This window comes from Trichechus manatus, unplaced genomic scaffold (assembly GCF_000243295.1).
Source record: "Trichechus manatus latirostris isolate Lorelei unplaced genomic scaffold, TriManLat1.0 scaffold00015, whole genome shotgun sequence".
NCBI lineage: Eukaryota > Metazoa > Chordata > Mammalia > Sirenia > Trichechidae > Trichechus > Trichechus manatus.
This window is the reverse complement of record NW_004443951.1, coordinates 1,577,346-1,598,220: the sequence shown is the minus strand read 5'-3', so window position 1 is coordinate 1,598,220 and position 20,875 is coordinate 1,577,346. Positions and strand designations below refer to the sequence as shown.

The window sequence follows — 20,875 nt, the reverse complement described above, 5'->3', positions numbered from 1 at the left end:
CAAGATGATGAAGAGAATTAGAAATCAGTCTCCTCAAAGTTACCATCAAACACAGATTATCCACCAAATTAGTCCAGCTACGGGCAAAAGCTGATTTCTCAAGAAGTTAAACCTTTTTAGTTTTTATAAGCAAAGACTGTGAGACTGAACTGAAATGGGTAAGGAAACACACACACACACACATCCCAGAAATTAAATAACTGAATTTATAGACACACAAATTGCAATTAGCAGTCTCATTTTTAAAAACTGTCAATTTATTTTTCTACCCAATTCAGTATTGATGATACAAAAGGATATAAACAGAGTCTCATAAATATTTACAGGAAGACACATAAAACAATTACCAAGAAAGAAATTCAGCAAAGTAACAAGCTGTTGCTCATCAATGTTCACTGAACTGTACCAGGTTTATTCTAGGAGTTCCCCAGTTCTCTGAAGAGAAGCTACGTGGACTTAGACCTTCCATAAGGGCCAAGGAAACATTACAAGAGCTACGGCAATCATGTTTTATACTAACAGCCAGAGAAAGGCTTTTAAAGAACAATTTCTAATTTTCTGGCCAATGTTATAGCATTAGCAGGCTCAGAGGGAGGCTGAGACCTCATCAAAGGAAATGCTTCTCTCCTCTTGGCCTCCCTAAGTCCTTCTCCTTGCACACAGGAGGAGTTTCATTTCCTAACAGGTAACCGAGCCATACTCTAGCCCAAAAAGGTGGTGAATAAATTATCAATACAAAATGATGAAAAAGAACTGTCCCCCTTACTGACTAAGTACAACACAGATTTGAGGAGACAGTTTCTAAATTTCCAACAGGCAGGAATTATGTGGCCTGCATTTTGTCCACAGCACATTCTCTTGAGAAAAAACAGGGATGAACACCTCAGAAACATCCACATTGCTCATCAAACATACTTTGCCCAAAATATCTGGGAAATGGCAAGAATCTAAACCTAGCCAGGTATTTCATCTGAGTAGGTCAAAGTTTAAAGGAATCATCCCATCTTCAGCCTCAGGAAAGCAATGGGTTAAATACCACAGATCTTCTTTAATGGAAACAGAGGGCTAAGGTCTTTGTCTCCCAAAATGCCTCAGCCAAGGGCAGCAGAGAAAATGGAATATAAAAAGCCTAACGGCTTTAAAATATGGGACACAATAGTTGTCAGTCAACCTAGACACAATTTTCTGGTCATCTGTAAGAGACTATCACATATGAAATTCAATTTCACATTCAAGAAAGAGATCAACTTAACCTCAGACACAAAGCAAAAAAAAAAAAGGCAAATGGCAATAGCCTCAAAACCCGAAAACACTTGATAATTGGGAAACTGTCTGATAAAGACACTTGAAAGGCAAGCAGGATTCATTTATAATTTGGCATGTGCTGGTTGAAGGGGCAATAGGACCTGGAGCTGAAATATTCTATTCTGAAGATATAATACATCAAGGAATCAGACAAATGGCAGACATATATACCACATTAAAGATTCATATACAATACTGTGCTGACTTTAAAGAAAAAAATTGGGGGCACTAAAGAGAAGAAATTATAAGAAAAGAATTACAAGGGAGTGTTCAGTCTAAAGCTAGTCCAGTGAATAGCTACCAGTAGGATTTCTAATCTTTCATCTCCAAAGAAGTTGATCTAATAAATTATAAAATTACCTCACTCACATTTTGGACATAGAACATACTCCCAAGTACAGTAATCCCTGACGTTTTGGTTTCACTTGCTATTTGATGACTAAGTTGTTTCTGGCTGTAAAGATTTTCCTAATATATTTTAATTAGCCAGTTACTGTAGCAGAGGCTGCTCCCTCTGTGTAGCCAGACAAGCTTTGCAAAATAATTTGATCTAAAGAAGATGAAGAGTGGGAAGGGAAAAGAAAAGTTTCCTGGCTTTTCTTGAAAAACTTTTTCTCTCACTTGAAAAACTCCGCAATCACTTAGTATTTTGTTCCAGAAAAAAGAAAACAAAACTAGTTAGGAAAATATCCATACACTTAATGTTCACTAGCATGATACAAAATAAATTCATAGATGTCAGACAATTGTTTTTCAAAAACCAAATGTGCATGTTTAATCTTGTAACTTAAGAACTGAATTTTTCCACATTCCTTTATATAGAGTTAGCATCTGTAAATTGAGACCTTTTTTTGGACAATCATGCAAATTCAATTTGTCCCTGGAAACAAAAACATAACCTAACAGATTAACAAAATATGTCCTTCAGACAATATTTTTTCTGTGAGTTTTTCTCCACTGTTACCATTTTTATCCTTCAGTAAACAGAAACTACTCTTAAAAATGTATGTATTTTGTGTTTAGAGAGAGCTAAACTCTGAGAATGATTAGAAAGGAAGACTGTATCAAATAAAACTATTTTACCCTCCGAACTGGCTCCACTCCTCTCAAAAGTAAATTCTAAAAAATTTCAAGTTATTCTTATTAAGTTATATGACCTAGAGACATTTCTACTGCCATAGATGCTTCTGTAAAATTGAATAAAGACTTTATTATACCACACACACAAAAAGCAATCGATACAGAAAAGGCAGTTTTTGGTTATTCTGTTGAGAATTTCTTTCCATGATTTCTCCCATTAAAGTATAGTTTTCAAAGCAACCACCACGACAAAGGAAACATCTAATTAGTCCATTTTCTTCTGATCCAAGAATGCTGAATATTTACTGTCCCATCTGTAGTTGTATCAGCAGTGTAATGAACACAGTTTATATTACTTAACTATTCTTTGAACTCCAAGAACTGTTGAAGTCTTTTCTGATGTTCTGCAGATGCTTGCACAGCACTAAATGAAACATAAATTCAAAGCATAAGCTTTATTTTTACATTAAGCATATTAAGTGAACCACAGAGCACAGAGTCAATATTTTTCAAAACAATTAAAAATGAATAGAAGTCTTCACTTATTTAGTATTTATGAAAAAAGTTGGATGAAAACCCCCTTAATCTAATGAGGAGGGCTTGCATTCAGTAATAGCATGTTTCTACCTTCTAAAAGACCAAAGAAAATTAAGACTGACAAGTGAAGGCATCAGCTCTAACCTGCTCTGCTGTGGAACCTGCTGTGCAGAGTTCCAGCCCCCGCACTAGATTTTCTGGATTTTATTATTTTATTTAAACCAGATCCCAACATTATCTTTGAGTTGTGGAGTATCTGAATTGCCTTTAATATAAAATCCTTTAAACTAAAATGTTTGGTTAAAACACAATAGACTCCACTAATCGTTTTCAAAGGTAACAGCTTGGTGGTTTAGATTTACTTTTCCCTTTGAACATAGCTTAGTCTTGGATGGGGAAACTGAGTTCTCTCCCTACCCTTGACCCCACAAAAATATATTACCTTGACAGAATTAGGGCAAATATATACTGAAACTAATATAAAACTTCCTTTTAAACTTTGGATAAAAATTGAATCCAATAAAAGATTTTGGTTTTCTGGTTCTTGAATAGTAATATATCATTACTGAATGATAAAATTCCAGATAACTAAAGGTCACCACTTTTTTAAAAGCGACAAGTTTTATTTTAATAATTTGGCTAGAAATCATCCTAAAATGCCTTATACACATATCTCTGCTTTCTTAAACCACTAGCTGCGTCTAACTGAACCATTTCAAGTATTTTACTGTACAAAGATGCCCCCTAAGTGCCTGTGAGGCTGCCCGTCTCTAACTAAATGGCACCAAGCTCTCTTAAACTCCAGTCTGCTGCTTTTCCCATGACTCTGCCCTCTGCTAGCAGCAGTGAACTATTCCTTACTATTGTTAGTACTCCTGACTCTAGCAGTAATCTCTTCCCCTCAAGTAAATTTTAATATGTTGTAGGCTGGAAAACCTGTTTACCAAATTTGCCTAATTAAAAGTGCTGAATTAAGTGCCTCCAAAGACCTGTGTTAATTTTCACGGCTCAAGAGATTACTTATACCTGGTTCTTGGAGATCAAGCTTTGGGTAGTGAACAAAGGACGTGTTATATAATAATAGTTGTTGTCGCAATATTTTATCATGTACAATGGGTTTTACGTAAGTATGATCCCGTTTTATCTCTACTAACATCAAATGAAGCAGTGGGGTTAATAATCTCCCCTTTTTACAGAAGAGTAAACAGTATCGCAGAGGTTAGGAAGATAACACAGTCTATCGGTTAAGAGTAGAGCACTACAGATAGGACTCAAGAGTCAGAAAGATCTGGACCTGAACTCTGGTTCTGCCACTTACTAGCTACATAATTTCAGACAAGTTATTTAAAATCATTAGGTAACTTGCCCACAAATCACAGATAGTCAATGATGTAACCACACTTAAATCCAGATATTTTAAGTCCAAATATAACATTCTCTCCACCATACCATTTTGTCCTATATTTGCACAAACTAGTTTTTACTAACATCCTCAATTTTAATGCATATAAATATGCATTTCTTCTCAGAGATAATAAACGAAGGCAGAATTTATCAGTCATCTAGTTATCTTCCTTATCTAATAAATCTCTATTTTTCTCTTTTCTCTCTGCTTTCGATCTATCATCAATATAACATCTATTCCATACTCTAAATTCATCAATGAGTATTTTTTGAGAGTACCCTGGGTGCCATTTTACATCTTAAAGGCAGTCTAGTGTTGTAGAAGAAAAGAAGGTGGCTTTTTAAGAGCAAGAAAGACCCAATTTCAAGTTTATGTTCTATCACTCACTAGACTGTGCTATTAGGCAACTTCTTAACCTCTTTGAGCCTCAGTTTCCACACAGGTACAATTATGATCATTTCTACACCTCACAGGCTATTTGAAAAGTATAAATGAAAAACATATATAAAGTGCTAAGCTTATTGTCTAGAACAACACTGTCCAATAGAACTTCAGCTATATTGGAAATGTACTCTATCTGTGCTGTTCAATACGTTAGCCACTAGCCACATGCAGCTACTGAGTGCTTGAAATGCAGCTAGCATGACTGACAAAAATGAATTTTTCATCTTATTTAACTTTAATTAATTTAAATTTAAATAGCCATACATGGCTAAGATATAGGCCAGTGCATGTCCAGAAGGCACTCAATAAATAGTAGGTTTGTGTGTTTGTTTTTAAGCAAGCTCATAAACCTCTTAAGGACAGAGGATCATCCACAGCTCTTCTGTAGTACATCTACGCAACTGTTTCTCAAAGCAGGTGGTATGAAGAAGCTCTAAACTGTACACTGATTGCATACAGAAAAAAGAGAGCACTCTCTCATCTAAAGCTCAATTATAATTAAGATAAACATTAGTTAATAAACTAGTTTCCCTCATCCTGCCTAGCTAGGAAAAGCAGGAAACATCAATAAAACTAAATATAAACAGGTTTGGCATCTGTGGTTTTCTCTCTGGCTGTTTCTAAAGGTGTTGTGATCTGTCAATGTTTTTCCAGCATGATTCACAAAGCATCAAGGACTCATTTATGGGATACTCTGCTCACCCCAAGCCTTAGTTTGCTAACCAAGATGTAATAACAGAATTATTTTTAATATGTTTTTCTGGAAAGGTACTCCCTCCCCATCCCCTTTTTCTTTCTTAAAGATATATATATATATATATTTGCTGCTTTCAAAACTTTCTATCCTCTCTTTTGTCCATCTGAAAAGAAAGTCCCAAAGCTTATATGATAGGCCAAATTTTAAAATATAAATATTATGTCTAAATCCAAGCTGTTAATTCACTGTACGAATCATAAAGACCCCCAAAAAACACTTTCAACATGACAGCCTTTATAATTCTCACACCTATTTCAAGGGGAACTCCTGAAAGTGGACTACTGTCATAGATCAAAAGAGGTAAACTTACTTCAGATGTTCACCAAAAGTAGTAGTTATTCGATAGATGGCAGTTTTTAGTGATGCTCTAAATGCAAATCTTAATGTTTTATAAGAAGTGTCCACAAGGCTTCCTGAAATCCGAGGTGGTTTACTTGAAACATGAGGAAGCTTGAAGTACTTGTCAACTGCCTAGACCAAGAAAGAAAACACATTAGTTCAGATTATCAAGAAGCCAATTTAGTCCAAAGGATTAAGATTTTATATATATATATGTAAGCAGGCACATAGTAAAATATATTTCTTATTGTGGGTCACAATCAAAAAGATTTGACAAATAATGTAGGAGAGAGGTTCAGCTACTTCAGCAGTTACCGGGACCCAGACCTGCCCTCTAAAAAAAGGCTGTAATTCAACAACCTTGTAAATAAAGTTATTTACCAAACTAGTGTATCTTCCTTTTTGATTCTAGATGATAAAACATCTGTGAGCAGGAGTAGGTTGGGAGAGAATGAGCACTGACAAGTGAAAATTATCCTACTTATAGCTGACAGAACAAGAAATAGAGATTTAAATATATCTTTTACAGGGTAAAAGTAAATAATGAATTTTACAAGTGATATAACTATTGAGAGAAGAGAGAAGTGAAGATAAAGAAATACATGTTAATCTTTTATGGTAAGATAACATCTAAAGTGTCAATCAAGAAATCACAGTCTAAGCATATTATTTAGTTATGAATGTAAACACCGTAAGAACTAAAAAAAAATTAAAATGATTTCTGCCATCATGCTTTTAATTTCAAGGGCTCTTTTATGTCATCTGCGTGTTCCTTTTGATCTTAGCATCCTATTTTTGTTTCAAAATCACAGTATCCTCTTATTTCTGAGGATTATGATAGCTGCTCTGCTCTGTTTTGTTGTTTCCTCCAAGCTGCTTTTCCTCTTTGCTTCTTTTGATCTTCACCTTCTGCATTAGAGATTTTCATCAGAAAGCTGGTGATCCTTGGCTCATGACTAAGAGTGGGGCCTCCCTAGAAAGCTCTGAGTGCACGGTTGGAGATTATTGACAACAGGCTTCACCACAGGTGATCTGCATGGGCATTTCAGGAGGAACACCCAACTTAGTCAATTTAGATCTTTCTTCTTAGATCAGTCAGAGTTCCCAGAGAAGAGTCTCCAGGGTCCTGTCTGGCAGGCCTAGCCCCTGGGAGCCAAGAGGGGAACAGAGCTTTTGAGCTCACCATTTAGTATCCCCATGCTTTTAGTACAGTACTCACAACTGTATCTGGATGCTCCCAGTCCAGAGATCCTGTGTTCAACCCTCTCTAGAGGATAAGCCTCCAGATTTCTGCTGGAGTGGGGGAGGGGCAGTTACCAGTGGCAGAGGATCCAGGGGTCTAACTGGTTTTCAAACAGCTCCCACCTAAACCTCTTTATTTTGTACCTGTCCCTTCACCCTTGGTTCCAGAGGTACCTGGTGCTTTTCTCACTGCCAATTTGGGATTTGCCTCTGGGATTTGCTAAGTCAGTCACCTCAAACATCTGTTTTCCAGCTTTGAAAATCTGTTACTGTTGTCTCCTCTCCTGTTTATGGATTTATGTCTTTTCTAAAAGTTCCTTTACCATAGTTGAGCGGGGTTTTGGGGAAGGAACAAGATTTAATGCATGTGTTCAGTCTGCCATGGTAACTTCAAATCCAACTGCTTATTCTTTCAACCATTTATAAGAGTGTTTCCCAAGACTGAGACACACTTGAGATAATTTTACGCAGCATAGGAGGTGGTATTCAGTGAAATATTTACGCATTAATAAATAATAATGAATCATAGTGGAAAAGTTATTTCCTTTTCAATTTTCTTAGAAACATTTCTGATTAATCCTCAGCATACCAGGAAAAATAGTCAACCTCATTTACTACCTAGGTCCAATGGACCATTTACAATGTTTAGTTTTAAGCCATTTTATGAAAAATTTACAAAGTAACAGGATAATGTAGCACAATTTTATAGAAATTTAAATAAGAAAAGAAACATAACAAACTCAAATTTTTACTCATTTTCCAGGTTTTTGAAGCTATATACACCCGAAATGGGCACTGTCCTTTGAATGAAACTAGCTGCTCATCAGCTGTCAAGCATGAACCCAGAACATATCCATCTTGTAAGTACTGATTTCAAATTGAAAAAATCTATCTCTAGTAGGTTCTAGCTTATCATTCGTTACTTCTGGTTCTCTCTTGCATTTGCATCATCAAATGCAATATTTTTGAAAATTCTGATAGATTATACCTGGGTTCTTTGTATTTTCTTTGTACCACAACTGTAAAACATTTTCATCCGCAGGCTTATAAACAAACATTCAAATGATAAATTCAGTGACTTTTTTCATTTCAACATCATCTATTTCCTTCTAATCACCTTGTAAACACTACCTTCAGCACTTATCCACTTATGAATTGAATAAATTTTGGTACACAAATATCACAGAAAATGAAAGAATACTGTCATGTGTCCTTTTAGCTAAATGGATGATTCACATGCTTATTATAAATTATAGGATGAAGTCCTTCCTGTTGAATGACTTACTTGATAAGAATACCACATATTATTTCCTTTTTCTCTTTAAAAATACATCTTTCCCTTATTGATCCTTGAATTTGAGAAAATTAACCTAGAATATTATCATCTGAAAATTCATAGCCTGAAATTTCTGTTATATGATCAATTTCACCATCATCTTTAGTCTAGAGTTGTGCTAATAAGGTAACCATTAGCCATATGTAGCTATTGAGCACTTGAAATGTGGCAGGTCTGAATTGAGATATGCTGTAAGTGAAAAATACATACCATATTTTGAAGATGTAGTATGAAAAATGGAATGCAAAATATCTCATAAATAATTTTAAATTGATTACACAATAATATTTTAGATATACTAAGTTAAATATAGATAATATTGCGAAGAAACAGGAATTCCAGAACACTTAATTGTGCTCGTGAGGAACCTATACATAGATCAAAAGGCAGTCATTCTAAAAGAACAAGGGGATAGCGTGTAGTTCAAAATCAGGAAAGGTGTTTGTATCCTTTCACCATACCTATTCAATCTGTATGCTGGGCAAATAATCCAAGAAGGTGGACTGTATGAAGAACAGCAGGGCATCAGGACTGGAGGAAGACTCATTAACAACCTGTGTTATGCAGATGACACAACCTTGCTTGCTGAAAGTGAAGAGGACTTGAAGTACTTACTGATGAAGATCACAGACCACAGCCTTCAGTATGGATTACACCTCAACATAAAGAAAACAAAAATTCTCACAACTGGACCAATAAGCAACATCATGATAAATGGAGAAAAGACTGAAGTTGTCAACAATTTCATTTTACTGGAGCCACAATCAACATCCATGGAAGCAGCAGTCAAGAAATCAAAAGATGCATTGCATTGGGCAAACCAGCTGCAAAAGACCCCTTTAAAGTGTTAAAAAGCAAAGATGTCACCCTGAAGACTAAGGTGTACTTGATGCAAGCCATGGTGTTTTCAATCGCCTCCTATGCATGCAAAAGCTGGACGATGAATAAGAAAGATGAAGAATTGACGCCTTTGAACTGTGGTGCTGGCAAAGAATACTGAATATTCCATGGACTGCCAAAGAACGAACAAATCTCTCTTGGAAGAAGTACAACCAGAATGCTCCTTAGAAGCAAGGATGACAAGACTACAGCTTACATACTTTGGACATGTTATCAGGAAGGATCCGTCCCTGGAGAAGGACATCATGCTTGGTATAGGGTCAGTGAAAAAAACAGGAAGACCCTCAACGAGATGGACTGACAGAGTGGCTAAAACAATGGGCATGGGGAGGGGGATGGCACAGGGCTGAGCAGTGTTTTGTTCAGTTGTACACAGGGTCGCTATGAGTTGGAACCGAATCAATGGCACCTAACAATAGGTTAAATAAAATATATTATTACAATTAAATTCACTTTTTTTTTTTTAATGTGGCTACTAGAAAATTTAAAGTTACGTATGATGATTACTTGGTAGAGGGTCAGCGAAAAAGAGGAAGACCTTCAATGCGATAGACTGACACAGAGGCTGCAATGAGTTCAAGTGTAACAACGACTGTGGGGATGGCGCAGGACCAGGCAGCGTTTCCTTCTGTTGTACACAGGGTTGCTATGAATCTGAACCAACTCGACGGCACCTGACAACAATAACGTGTTAACTGCATTACATTTCTGTTAGATAGAGCTGCTCTAGAGTGTGTTGTTAGCTGTCTCTTTGCATTCGTCTTCCAATTTGTCTAAATAATTGTTTAACATACTGGCAATTTTCTTCTCTTTACCATTATGGGCAAAAAATACAAAAATTCTGATTCATCAACTGTATTCAATGAAAGCTTAAAAAAAAATACAAAGATGTGTGTCTTTTATACCTTTTCTTGAAAGATAATATAAAAACGTTAGACGATTTCATCATTCTTCTGTTTTCCTACTGGTCTTTTTTTAACCATAATTAGGAATAAATGATAAGTAATGATAAAATAATTTCTAGGGATTGGTCGGTGGGTCCGCGGATCTGCTGGCGACTCTGGACTCTGGGCACTGTGTGGGAGACAACTCTAGACTTATGGCGGCATCAGCGGCAGCCCTGGCAATCCACGGCTCCTATGGTGCCTTCTTCAAGTGGCTGACTCGCGCGCTGCTCACCTTCTTCGACCTGGCCTTGCGACTGCGCATAAACTTCCCCTACTTCTACCTCGTGGCCTCCATGATTCTCAATGTGCGCCTGCAGGTGCATATTTAGAGTCACTCCTAACTCTGTGGAATCTGGGGATCCCCTGGCAGGATGGCTGACTTTCACCCCACAGCTCACCAGCTCACAGCGCAAGCCAGTCTAAATGGGCAGCTAAAAAGCATCCTTTGCGGAAAGCATGCAATGTCAGCAAAAAAGCCTCAGATAAAATGAAAACTTGACTCCCAAGGAAATAGATAATTCACAGAACAGAAAAGAATTTAAAAATCTGAAAATCCTCAGAAATATTTAAGAAGTTATTGCATCCCTAAAAAGACAAAAGCAACACAAACTTTAGGAAATGACAAAAGGCACAGGATGCATTTTTTAAAAAGGAAAGAAAGGCAAGTAAAAACTTAAGGAAAGGTAAACTGTACAAGAATGGCTCAAATGGGAGGCAAATCTTCCAAATTAGAATAGAAAGTGAGTACACTTCAAACGGAATGGAATGGATTCTAAGCAATAGAGGATTAAGAAGCTGGAGGAAATTTAACAACATGATGTGGAAGGCATCCATTTCTACAGCCCAAAGAAAAAACAATAACAAACTGAAACTACAGGGAAAAACAAACATTTCAAACTGGACAAGAAAAGCATGCTTCAAATATGAAGCAACCTTGGATGTGGCCTGGTTTTGAACAGTTGCTGGGAGTGTGAGAAAGGGAATCTGTTGAACACTGGCACGTGGATCAAGACGCAAGTCATAGATTAAAAAAATCCAATCACAGAATTCAACTTTGCTATTCATAATAATCATAATAAAGCAAATCCTGATTATAAAAATTCCTAGGATGATCAAATAGCAAATTATTTCAAGATACTGGAAAAGTAAAATCACTAAGATCCTATAATATAATTTAGACTTAAAAAGGGTCCAGCTGACCTATCTGGGTAATTGCAAGAAAATGAATTTTATTAGCATTTTTTAAAGGCCTCTAAAAAGGAATAAAAGTTATAAAATATTAATCCTTACAAATAGTTAGAACTGCTCAAGAAAATAAGTTAGGTCTAACAGACCCTAATAGTCTAATAAGGCTTAAATCAAGACAGAAAGTTTCAGTTTGGAGCTAATGTGCCCTTAACACCTCTCTGATCCTCACTAATCTCCCTTTACAACAAAGGATGTGCAGGTATTAGGTTCAAGTACTTCAGCAAGCAATAGTATCTAACTGGAACTCAAAATTATTGCCTTTTCTCACTTTAATTGCCTTATCTTCAATTCTGGAATTCAAAAAGCCCTGAAAACAAAACATTTTTGTAACTCTTTTAGAGGAAAAATCTAACCTGACCTAAACTTATCTGGCAGTAAAACCTGACCTGAACTGACACATGGCTATGTATATTCTTTATCCCACTTAACATGAACATTCAGATATTACACTGGAGAAAAATATTAGTGTATTTGGTTAAGGCAATTCTACCTCAGATACCAGTAGGAGGGTTATGTAACAGATGATATGTATACTATATTACATTTTTAAAATCCAAAAAAATCTAAATTCTGAAATAGATCCCAGAGTTTAAGATAAGGGACTATAGACCTGTTTCCTATTTACAGCAAGTCAAACTAGTTTTCCTTTTACAATATTAATATAAAATTTCCTTTTAAATAAATTTAAGTTAAAAATGAATGACTTAAAATTGCCAACTTTTTGCTATATATATTTTACCATACACACACAAAAGAGTAACTTGAAAAAAACCAAAACAATCCTATTTTTAAAATGGGCTAGGACCTGAATAGTCTAGTTTAGGTCCACCTGTTACATGTTCTCTTGTCATCCTGCATTTCTGTACATGGTGGCCCTTATTCCGATTGTAGATAATATTTGTATGTTTTATAGTCTGTAAGTTCCTGGAGGACAGGAACGATGTCTATCTTTTTCCATCCACAGCCTAGCATGTGGTAACTGCTTGACAACTAAATATTTACTGGATGACTAGATCTGTGAATAGCATAAAAGTCAATTTCAACACTCCAAGGAGTTCAGAATTTGACCTTCAGATAAATGAGGCAAAAATATATTAGCACTTACATAAAGCTGACTTAGATCTTTTTCAAAGAAAAGAAAGTATTCTAAAATTTTAAAAATACTCTACCATTTTGGTCACTAACCTTTTATATATATGGACCCTTTTTAAGGACAAAAGATATACTGTGAACTGCCAAAGGATAGTAGTTGTTCTCTAATAACAAAAAACTAACATTAACTCAGTAATGCTTTAAAGTGAATTTGTGTTTAATTAACCAAAACAGCATTTAGAACCCTCTGAAAAATAGCTGCGAATTACGTCAGACACACATTAATTATTCAGATAACAGCAATGTGTGTGTGGATTCCTGAACCCACTGTAAGAACTGTGATCTCTCCAAGATGGCTTGGCCCACTGTGGGAACCACTGCTCTAGCTTATCCATCACTCCACTCCTCTCACCCTCTGAACGCTCTGAAGAGTGAAAGGCTCCCCTTTCCTTTCACATTTTGCCTTTACTGATTCAGTGATATGGCTGATGTTATTGATACTGAAAAGCAAAACAAAAGAACAGAACAGTTCCACAGAATTGTTTCTTAGTAACACCCAAAAAACCATATTGTACAACTTGCCTTACATTACAGAGATACACAGAACTTACCCTCTAGATCGAACATAAAACCAAAAACATGTAACAGCTTTTATAGGTCATATCCCATCCCCGCCTCTTAACATGGATGGGTGGTTTGGGTTCATTGCAATCAACCCATTGCATCAGGATTATCACTCAGTTCAAGCCCTGGAAAGAAGCCTTCACCCACTGAGTCAGTCATGAAGCAATCCAGCAGCCATCCAATAAACATTTAATGAGTGCTGAAATGGGGATTACAGAGCAGCAAGACCAAAACGAAGAAAAATATGTTCTGGGCATAGAACAAAAAGGCATCATGTACAAAATTAGAGAAGATTAAGAAAACAAGCAATATTTGGGGGAAAATGAATAGTTCACGGTGGTTACTAGAGCACAGGGCTCATGGGAAGAACAGCAGAGTACTTACACAGTCAGAACATGAAGGATGTCCATGTTAAGAGTTACTAGGAACAAAAGGCCACTGGAATAACCCAGGAAAGGAATGCTAAGGGCCTGAAGTAAGGGCGAGGCAAGAAGGATAGGAAAAAAAGAATGGATGGGTGATGGATAGGAGATTGATACCTTGGGGTTTTGCCATATGGGTTCAGTTAAAGGACATGGAGACAAGGGGATAGAAGACATTTATAAGAAAGTGGTTGAAGTGACAGATTATAAGGTCTAAGCTGGTAGGGAAAGAGATACATGTAGGCCAGGAAAGAGCTGAAAGACAAAGAACGTGGGGGAAAAAAATATTGGCAAGGTCAAAGAAAGTGCACGGAAGCAAGGGCATGACCGGGCTGTGCTTGTAACAAGGGTTCTTACAGCAGGGTCCATGAGCTTTGGGATAAAAATTACATGTTTATCTTCACTAATCTCTGATTAAAATTTAACATTTCCTTCCATTATGAACATTGGCAGTAATTTACAGCAGCATTAGCAGTTCCTGTGGCTTTCTCAACAGAAATCACCAATATTTTCATATCACATTACTCTTGTTGCAGGTATCTTGAAATACCATTCATGCTAATCACTACTTCAAAATGATGATCATTATTAAACTCACCACTGGATCTTGTTATTTAATGTTATTTAATTTATGCATTTAAGAACATTACTCTGAGAGGGTTCATGGGCTTCCCAAACTGAAAAAAGGGATCCTTGACATAAAAACTCATAGCAACCCTGTAGGACAGAGTAGAACTGCCCCACAGAATTTTCAAGGAGCGCCTGGTGGATTCGAACTGCAGACCTCTTGGTTAGCAGCCTTAGCTCTTAACCAATCAACTTGACGTCAGTGGGTTGGCTTGACACAAAAAAAGGGTAAGTAAGGACTCTGACTTAGAGGGTGGAACTCTGGAATTTCAGGCTTCAGAGGTAGAGCAATTCAAGTGATAATGAGACCCAGGGGTGAGGGTGGGCTTTCAGACTGAAGAGTATACAAGCAAGTAGTGAAGTGGAAGAAGTCAAAGAACTGTGAGGCAAAGTATGGGACAGATGATCCACGTGGACACTGAATTACTCATTATAATCAATCTCAGGATATGGAGGTGAAAAAGAAAGATTGTGAGGCAGTTTGTAAAGTTTGATGACTGCAGGATACGACCAAAAGGCTGACAGCAATGTGACTTAGGGGAGAATGCATGCCACAAGCTTCACCCAAGGGGGGCTGGGGTAATACTGGGAAGTTAAGTGCCAAGTTACTGCCCCTGGTCTTTGTTCTTTTTACCTTTCCCCATTCTCAAAAAGAGACTTCTTTGCCCCTTTCTACCCTGGCCTTCCATTCCAACTCCTCTGTTTCAAAGTAAACAGGGCCAGACCTTTTGACATAGCTGTAATAATAATGACTATAATAATGACTATAATCAAATAAACAGGTTGCTTTCCTTCTAATACTCAGCTATAACCAACTATGGTGCAGTACTAAGAAGAACTAGGAATTCTGATGGTGGGGAAGATGAGAACAAAGTAATTTTGGTGTACAGAAAACCTCTATGGCAGTGTGGTTTTTGTGACATCAATCTAGAGAGTCTCAAGCAGCATTACTTTTTAATGAAATAGGGAACATATTAGAATGCAATGCACACAGGAAAAGTACATACTGTTCTAAGAATCTTTTGTTTCTCTTACTTATACATACTCACATATGCATATTCTGAATCTAATGTAAAATGTATTTATCACCACGTGTCTGTCAGTTTGTCCTACTTTGGTGTCTTTCCTGTTGCTATGATGCTGGAACCTATGCCACTGGTATTTCAAATACCAGCAGGGTCACCCATGGTGGACAGGTTTCGGCAGAGCTTCCAGACTAAGACAGACTAGGAAAAAGGAGCTGGTAGTCTACTTCTGAAAAAATCGGCCAGTAAAAACCTTATGAATAGCAGTGGAACACTGCCTGATATAAGGCCAGAAGATTGCCCCTCAGGTTGCAAGGCACTCAAAATACAACTAGGGAAGAGTTGCCTCCTCAAAGTAGTCAACTTTAATGACATGGATGGAGTCAAGCTTTCAGGACCTTCCTTTGCTGATGTGGCATGACTCAAAATGAGAAGGAAAAGCTGCAAACATCCATTAATAATAAGAATGTGGAATGTACGAAGTATGACTCTAGGAAAATTGGAAGTTGTCAAAAAAAGAAATGGAAAGCATAAAGATCGATATCCTAGGCATTAGTAAGCTGAAATGAACTGGTACTGGCCATTCTGAACCAGATAATCATATGGGCTACTATGCCAGGAATAACAAATTAAAGAGGAATATCATCACATTCAATGTCAAAAAGAATACTTCAAGATCTATCCTGAAGTACAACAGGATAGGATAATATCCATAAACCTACAAAGAAGACTAGTTAATCCAACTATTATTCAAATTTACACACCAATCACTAATGTCAAATATGAAGAAATTAAAGATCTTTACCAACTTCTGCAGTCTGAAACTGATCAAACGTGTTATCAAGATGCATTGATAATCACTGGTGATAGCAATGTGAAAGCTGGAAACAAAAATGAAGGATTGGTAGTTGGAATATGGCCTTGGTAATAGAAATGACAACATATGATAGAATTTTGCAAGGCCAACAACTTATTCATTGCAAATACCTTTTTTTTCAACAACATAAACAGCGACTATACACGAGCACCTCACCAGATGGAAAACACAGGGAATCAAATCGACTACATCTGTGGAAAGAGACGATGAAAAAGCTCAATATTATCAGTCAGAACAAGGCCAGGAGCTGACTACAGAATAGAACATCAATTGCTCATATGCAAGTTCAAGGTGAGGTTGAAGAAAATTAAAACAAGTCCACAAGAGCCAAAATACTACCTTGAGTATATCCCACATGAATTTGGAGAACATTTCAAGAAAAGATTTGACGCATTGAACACTAATTACTGAAGACCAGGTAAGTTGGGGCATGACATCAAGGACATCATACATGAAGAAAGAAAAAGGTCTTTCAACAGACAAGGAAGAAAGAAAAGACCAAAGTGGATGTCAGAAGAGACTCTGAAACTTGCTCTTGAACGTAGAGTAGCTAAAGCAAATGAAGAAATGATGCAGTAAAAGAGTAGAACAGAAGATTTTTAAAGGGCAGCTTGAGAAGACAAAGTATTATAATGAAGTATGCAAAGATCTAGAGTTAGAAAAACAAAAAAGAAGAACACGCTTGGCATTTCTCAAGCTGCAAGAAAAAATTCAAGCCTCAAGTTTCGATTTTGAAGGATTCTATGGGCAAAATATTGAATGACACAGAAGCATCAAAAGACAATTGAAGGAATACAGAATCACTGTGCCAAAAAGAACTGGTCGATGATCAACCATTTCAGGAGGCAGTATATGATCAAGAACCTATGGTAGCGAAGGAGGAAGTCCAAGCTCCACCGAAGGCACTGCCGAAAAACACGGCTCCAGGAATTGATGGAAAAACAATCGAGATGTTTCAACCAACAGATGCAGCGCTGTAGGTGCTCACTTGTCTAGGCCAAGCAATTTGGAGGACAGCTACCTGGCCAACTGACTAGAAGAGAAATATCTGTGCCCATTCCAAAGAAAGGTGATCCAACAGAATGTGGAAATTATTGAAGAACATCAGTAGTATCACACGAAAGTAAAATTTTGCCGAACATAATTCAAAAAGTTGCAGCAGTACATTGACACGGAACTGACAAAAATTCACCTGGATTCAGAAGAAGATGTGAAACAAGGGGTACCGTTGCTGATGTCAGATGGATGCTGACTGAAAGAGCATATCAGAAGATGTTTACCTGTGTTTTACTGACCAAGCAAGCATTTTGTGTGGATTCGACTGTGTAGATCATAACAAATTATGGATAACACTGCAAGGAATGGGAATTCCAGAACCCTTAATTGTGCTCATGTGGAACCTGTACATAGACTAAGAGGCAGTTGTTCAAACAGAACAAGCGGATACTGCATGGTTTAAAATCAGGACAGGTGCGCGTTGGGTTGTATCCTTTCACCATCTTTGTTCAACCTGTATGCTGAGCAAATAATGCGAGAAGCTGGAGTATATGAAGAACAATGCAGATCAGGATTGGAGGAAGACTCATTAACAGCCTGCAATATGCAGATGACACAACCTTGCTTGCTGAAAGTGAAGAGCACTTGACGCACTTACTGATGAAGATCAAAGACTACAGCCTTCAGTATGGATTACACCGCAACAAAAAACAACCAAAAATCTTTACAACTGGACCAGTATTCAACATCATGACAGAGAAAAGACTGAAGTTATTAAGGATTTCATTGTACTTGGATCCACAATCAATGCCCAAGATGGAAGCAAGAGTCAAGAAATTAAACGACATATTGCACTGGGCAAACATGCTGCAAAAGACCTCTTTAAAGTGTTGAAAAGCAAACATGTCACTTTAAGGACTAACGTGTACTTGACTCAAGCCAGGATGTTTTCAATCACCTCGTATGCATGCGAAAGCTGGACAATTAATAAGGAAGACTGAAGAAGAATTGACGTCTTTCAATTATGGTGCTGGCGAAGAATATTATACCATGGACTGCCAGAAGAAGAAACAAGTCTGTACTGGAAGAAGTACACCTAGAATGCTCCTTGAAAGCGAGGATGGCAAGACTTCATCTCATGTGCTTTGGACATGTTATCAGGAGGGACCAGTCCCTGGAGAAGGACAGCACGCTTGGTAAGGGAGAGGTTCAGCTAAAAAGAGGAAGACCCTCAACAAGATAGACTGACACAGTGGCTGCAACAATGGGCTCAAGCATAACAAGGATTTTGAGGATGGTGCAGGACCAAGCAGTGTTTCATTCTGTTGTACATAGTAGCTATGAGTCGGAACCAACTTGATGGCACCTAACAACAACTGCAGATCACGGTCCAAAAAGTTTGAAAGCCAAGGATCTAAGGGCACTCTGAAGAGCAAGCCCTACGTGGGGAGGAAAAAAAAGACCAGATGGTAGAAAAGTTCAGAAAGAATAAAGGATGTAGATCTGTAGATTTTTTTGAGGACTGCTACACTGTTAAAAGCCTGCAATCGGAGTGGGTTCAAGTCACAGCTCTGCCTCCTACGAGACTCCTGAGACCTGAGGTAGGTCACTGTACTTCTAAGCCTACCTCACCTTTAAAACAGAGCTATGATATCTCCATCTTGCTTACCTTACAAGATAGCTACGAGGATTAAATAATGATACAACATCACTCTGAAGACTATAAAGCACTGTACAAAGACGAGGAGTTATTTTTATTACTGTTATTTTATATACACAGCCAGAGTGATAAAAAAAACAATCTATGATATGAGCACCAAAAACATCACCAAATCAGAGTTACCCCTTGTGTAGTTAGGCAAGCCAAAGATTAGAAGCTATGGGGAAATACTAGGAAATTATATCTTTAGAGAAAGGTAGTTGAGAGAAGAGTACAAATAATAAAACTATCTATGTGGACATAGGAGTCCCTGGGTGGTGTAAACAGTTAAGTACTGGACTGCTTGCCAAAAGGTTGGTGGTTCAAACCCACAGAGAAGCACCTAGGAAGGCAGGCCTGGCACTCTGCTTCTAAAAGGCCACAACCTCGAAAATCCTAAGGAGCAGTTTTACTCTACATAAACATAGTGCTGTCATGAGTCGGAATCCACTCCTCAGGAAATAAAGACCCACATCTCACACCATGCACAAAAAATGACTCAAAATGGATTAAAGACTTAAATAGAAAATCAAAAATGATGAAGATCATGAAGAAAAAATAGGGACAACGCTAGGAGCCCTAATACATGACATAAACACAATATGAACCATAAGTAACAATGCACAAACACCAGAAGAGAAACTAAATAACTAGGAGCTCCTAAAAATCAAACACTCATGCTCATCAAAAGACTTCACCAAAAGAGTCAAAAGACAACCTACAGACTGGGAAAAAAATTTTGGCTACAACAAATCCGATCAGCGTCTACTCTCTAAAATCTACGAGATACTGTAAAACCTCAACAACAAAAAGACAACCCAATTAAAAAATGGACAAAGGATATGAACAGACACTTGGCCAAAGAAAACATTCAGGCAGCTAGAAGACACATGAGGAAATGCTCAAGATCATTAGCCATTAGAGAAATGCAAATCAAAACTACAATGAGATACCATCTCACCCCAGCAAGGCTAGCATTAATCCAAAAAACACAAAATAATAAATGTTGGAGAGGTTGTGGAGAGACTGGAACACTTATATACTGTTGGTGGGAATGTATAATGGTACAACCACTTTGGAAATCCATTTGGTGCTTCCTTAAAAAGCTAGAAATAAAGTACCATATGATCCAGCTATCCTACTCCTTGGAATATATCCTAGAGAAATAAGAGCCATCACACGAATAGATATATGCACACCCACATTCACTGCAGCACTGTTCATGATAGCAAAAAGATGGAAACAACCTAGGTGCCCATCAATGGACAAATGGATAAACAAATTATGGTATATTCACACAATGGAATATTACACAACAATAAAGAACAACGATGAATCCATGAAACATCTTATAACATAGAGGAATCTGGAAGGCATTATGCTGAATTTAGTCAGTCGAAAAGGACAAATATTGTTTAAGACCACTATTGTAAGGACTCAAGAAACGTTTAAACACAGAAGAAAATATTCTTTGATGGTTATGAGGGTAGGGAGTGAGGGAGAGGGGTATTCACTAACTAGATAGTAGATAAGAATTATCTTAGGTGAAGGGGAGGACAACACACAATACAGGGAAAGTCAGCACACCCGGACTAAACCAAAAGCTAAGAAGTTTCCTGAATACAATCAAACACTTCAAGGAACAGAGAGGCTTGGGCGGGGGTCTAGGGACCATGGTTTCAGGAGACATCTAGGTCAACTGGTACAACAAAGTTTATTAAGATAACGTCCTGCATCCCACTTTGATGTGTGGCATCTGGGGTCTTAAAAGATACTGAGCAGCCATCCAAGATGCATTAATTGGTCCCAACCCAATTGGAGCAAAGGAGAATGAAGAACACCAAAGACACAAGGAAAATACCAGCCCAAGAGACAGAAAGGGCTGTATAAACCAGAGACTCCATCAGCCTGAGACTAGAAGAACTGGATGGTGCCTGGCTACCACCAAAGACCGCCCTGACAGGGAACACAAC

General features: G+C 37.5%; 2 protein-coding genes across 3 annotated transcripts in view; one reads left to right on the top strand and one right to left on the bottom strand.

Annotated features, from left to right (window-relative positions):
* Positions 1-224: 224 nt before the first annotated feature.
* Positions 225-20,875, bottom strand: part of NDC1 (NDC1 transmembrane nucleoporin) — a 56,951-nt gene continuing 36,300 nt past the window's right edge. Inside the window, exons 17-18 of one of the 2 annotated variants that reach the window (XM_004371715.2) lie at positions 5,839-5,999; positions 225-2,809 (exon numbers count right to left, since the gene is read on the bottom strand). In XM_004371715.2, the coding sequence (XP_004371772.2) occupies positions 2,746-2,809; positions 5,839-5,999 (225 nt within the window). In that variant the 3' untranslated portion in view covers positions 225-2,745. The remainder of the gene's footprint in view (positions 2,810-5,838; positions 6,000-20,875) is intronic. The other variant, XM_023727054.1, reaches the window with a different exon arrangement.
* On the top strand, positions 7,946-11,496 carry LOC111819647 (small integral membrane protein 10-like protein 2A). Its single transcript, XM_023726986.1, has 2 exons — positions 7,946-7,969; positions 10,370-11,496. The coding sequence occupies exons 1-2, from the start codon at positions 7,946-7,948 to the stop codon at positions 10,619-10,621; spliced, it is 276 nt and encodes a 91-aa protein (XP_023582754.1). The 3' UTR covers positions 10,622-11,496.

What these genes read in the sequence shown, in the direction of transcription:
- LOC111819647 (XM_023726986.1), top strand. Translation starts at nt 7,946, where the DNA reads ATGAACCCAGAACATATCCATCTT. An exon ending in ACCCAGAACATATCCATCTT is followed by an intron (nt 7,970 to 10,369) that starts GTAAGTACTGAT and finishes AATAATTTCTAG; the next exon opens with GGATTGGTCGGTGGGTCCGC.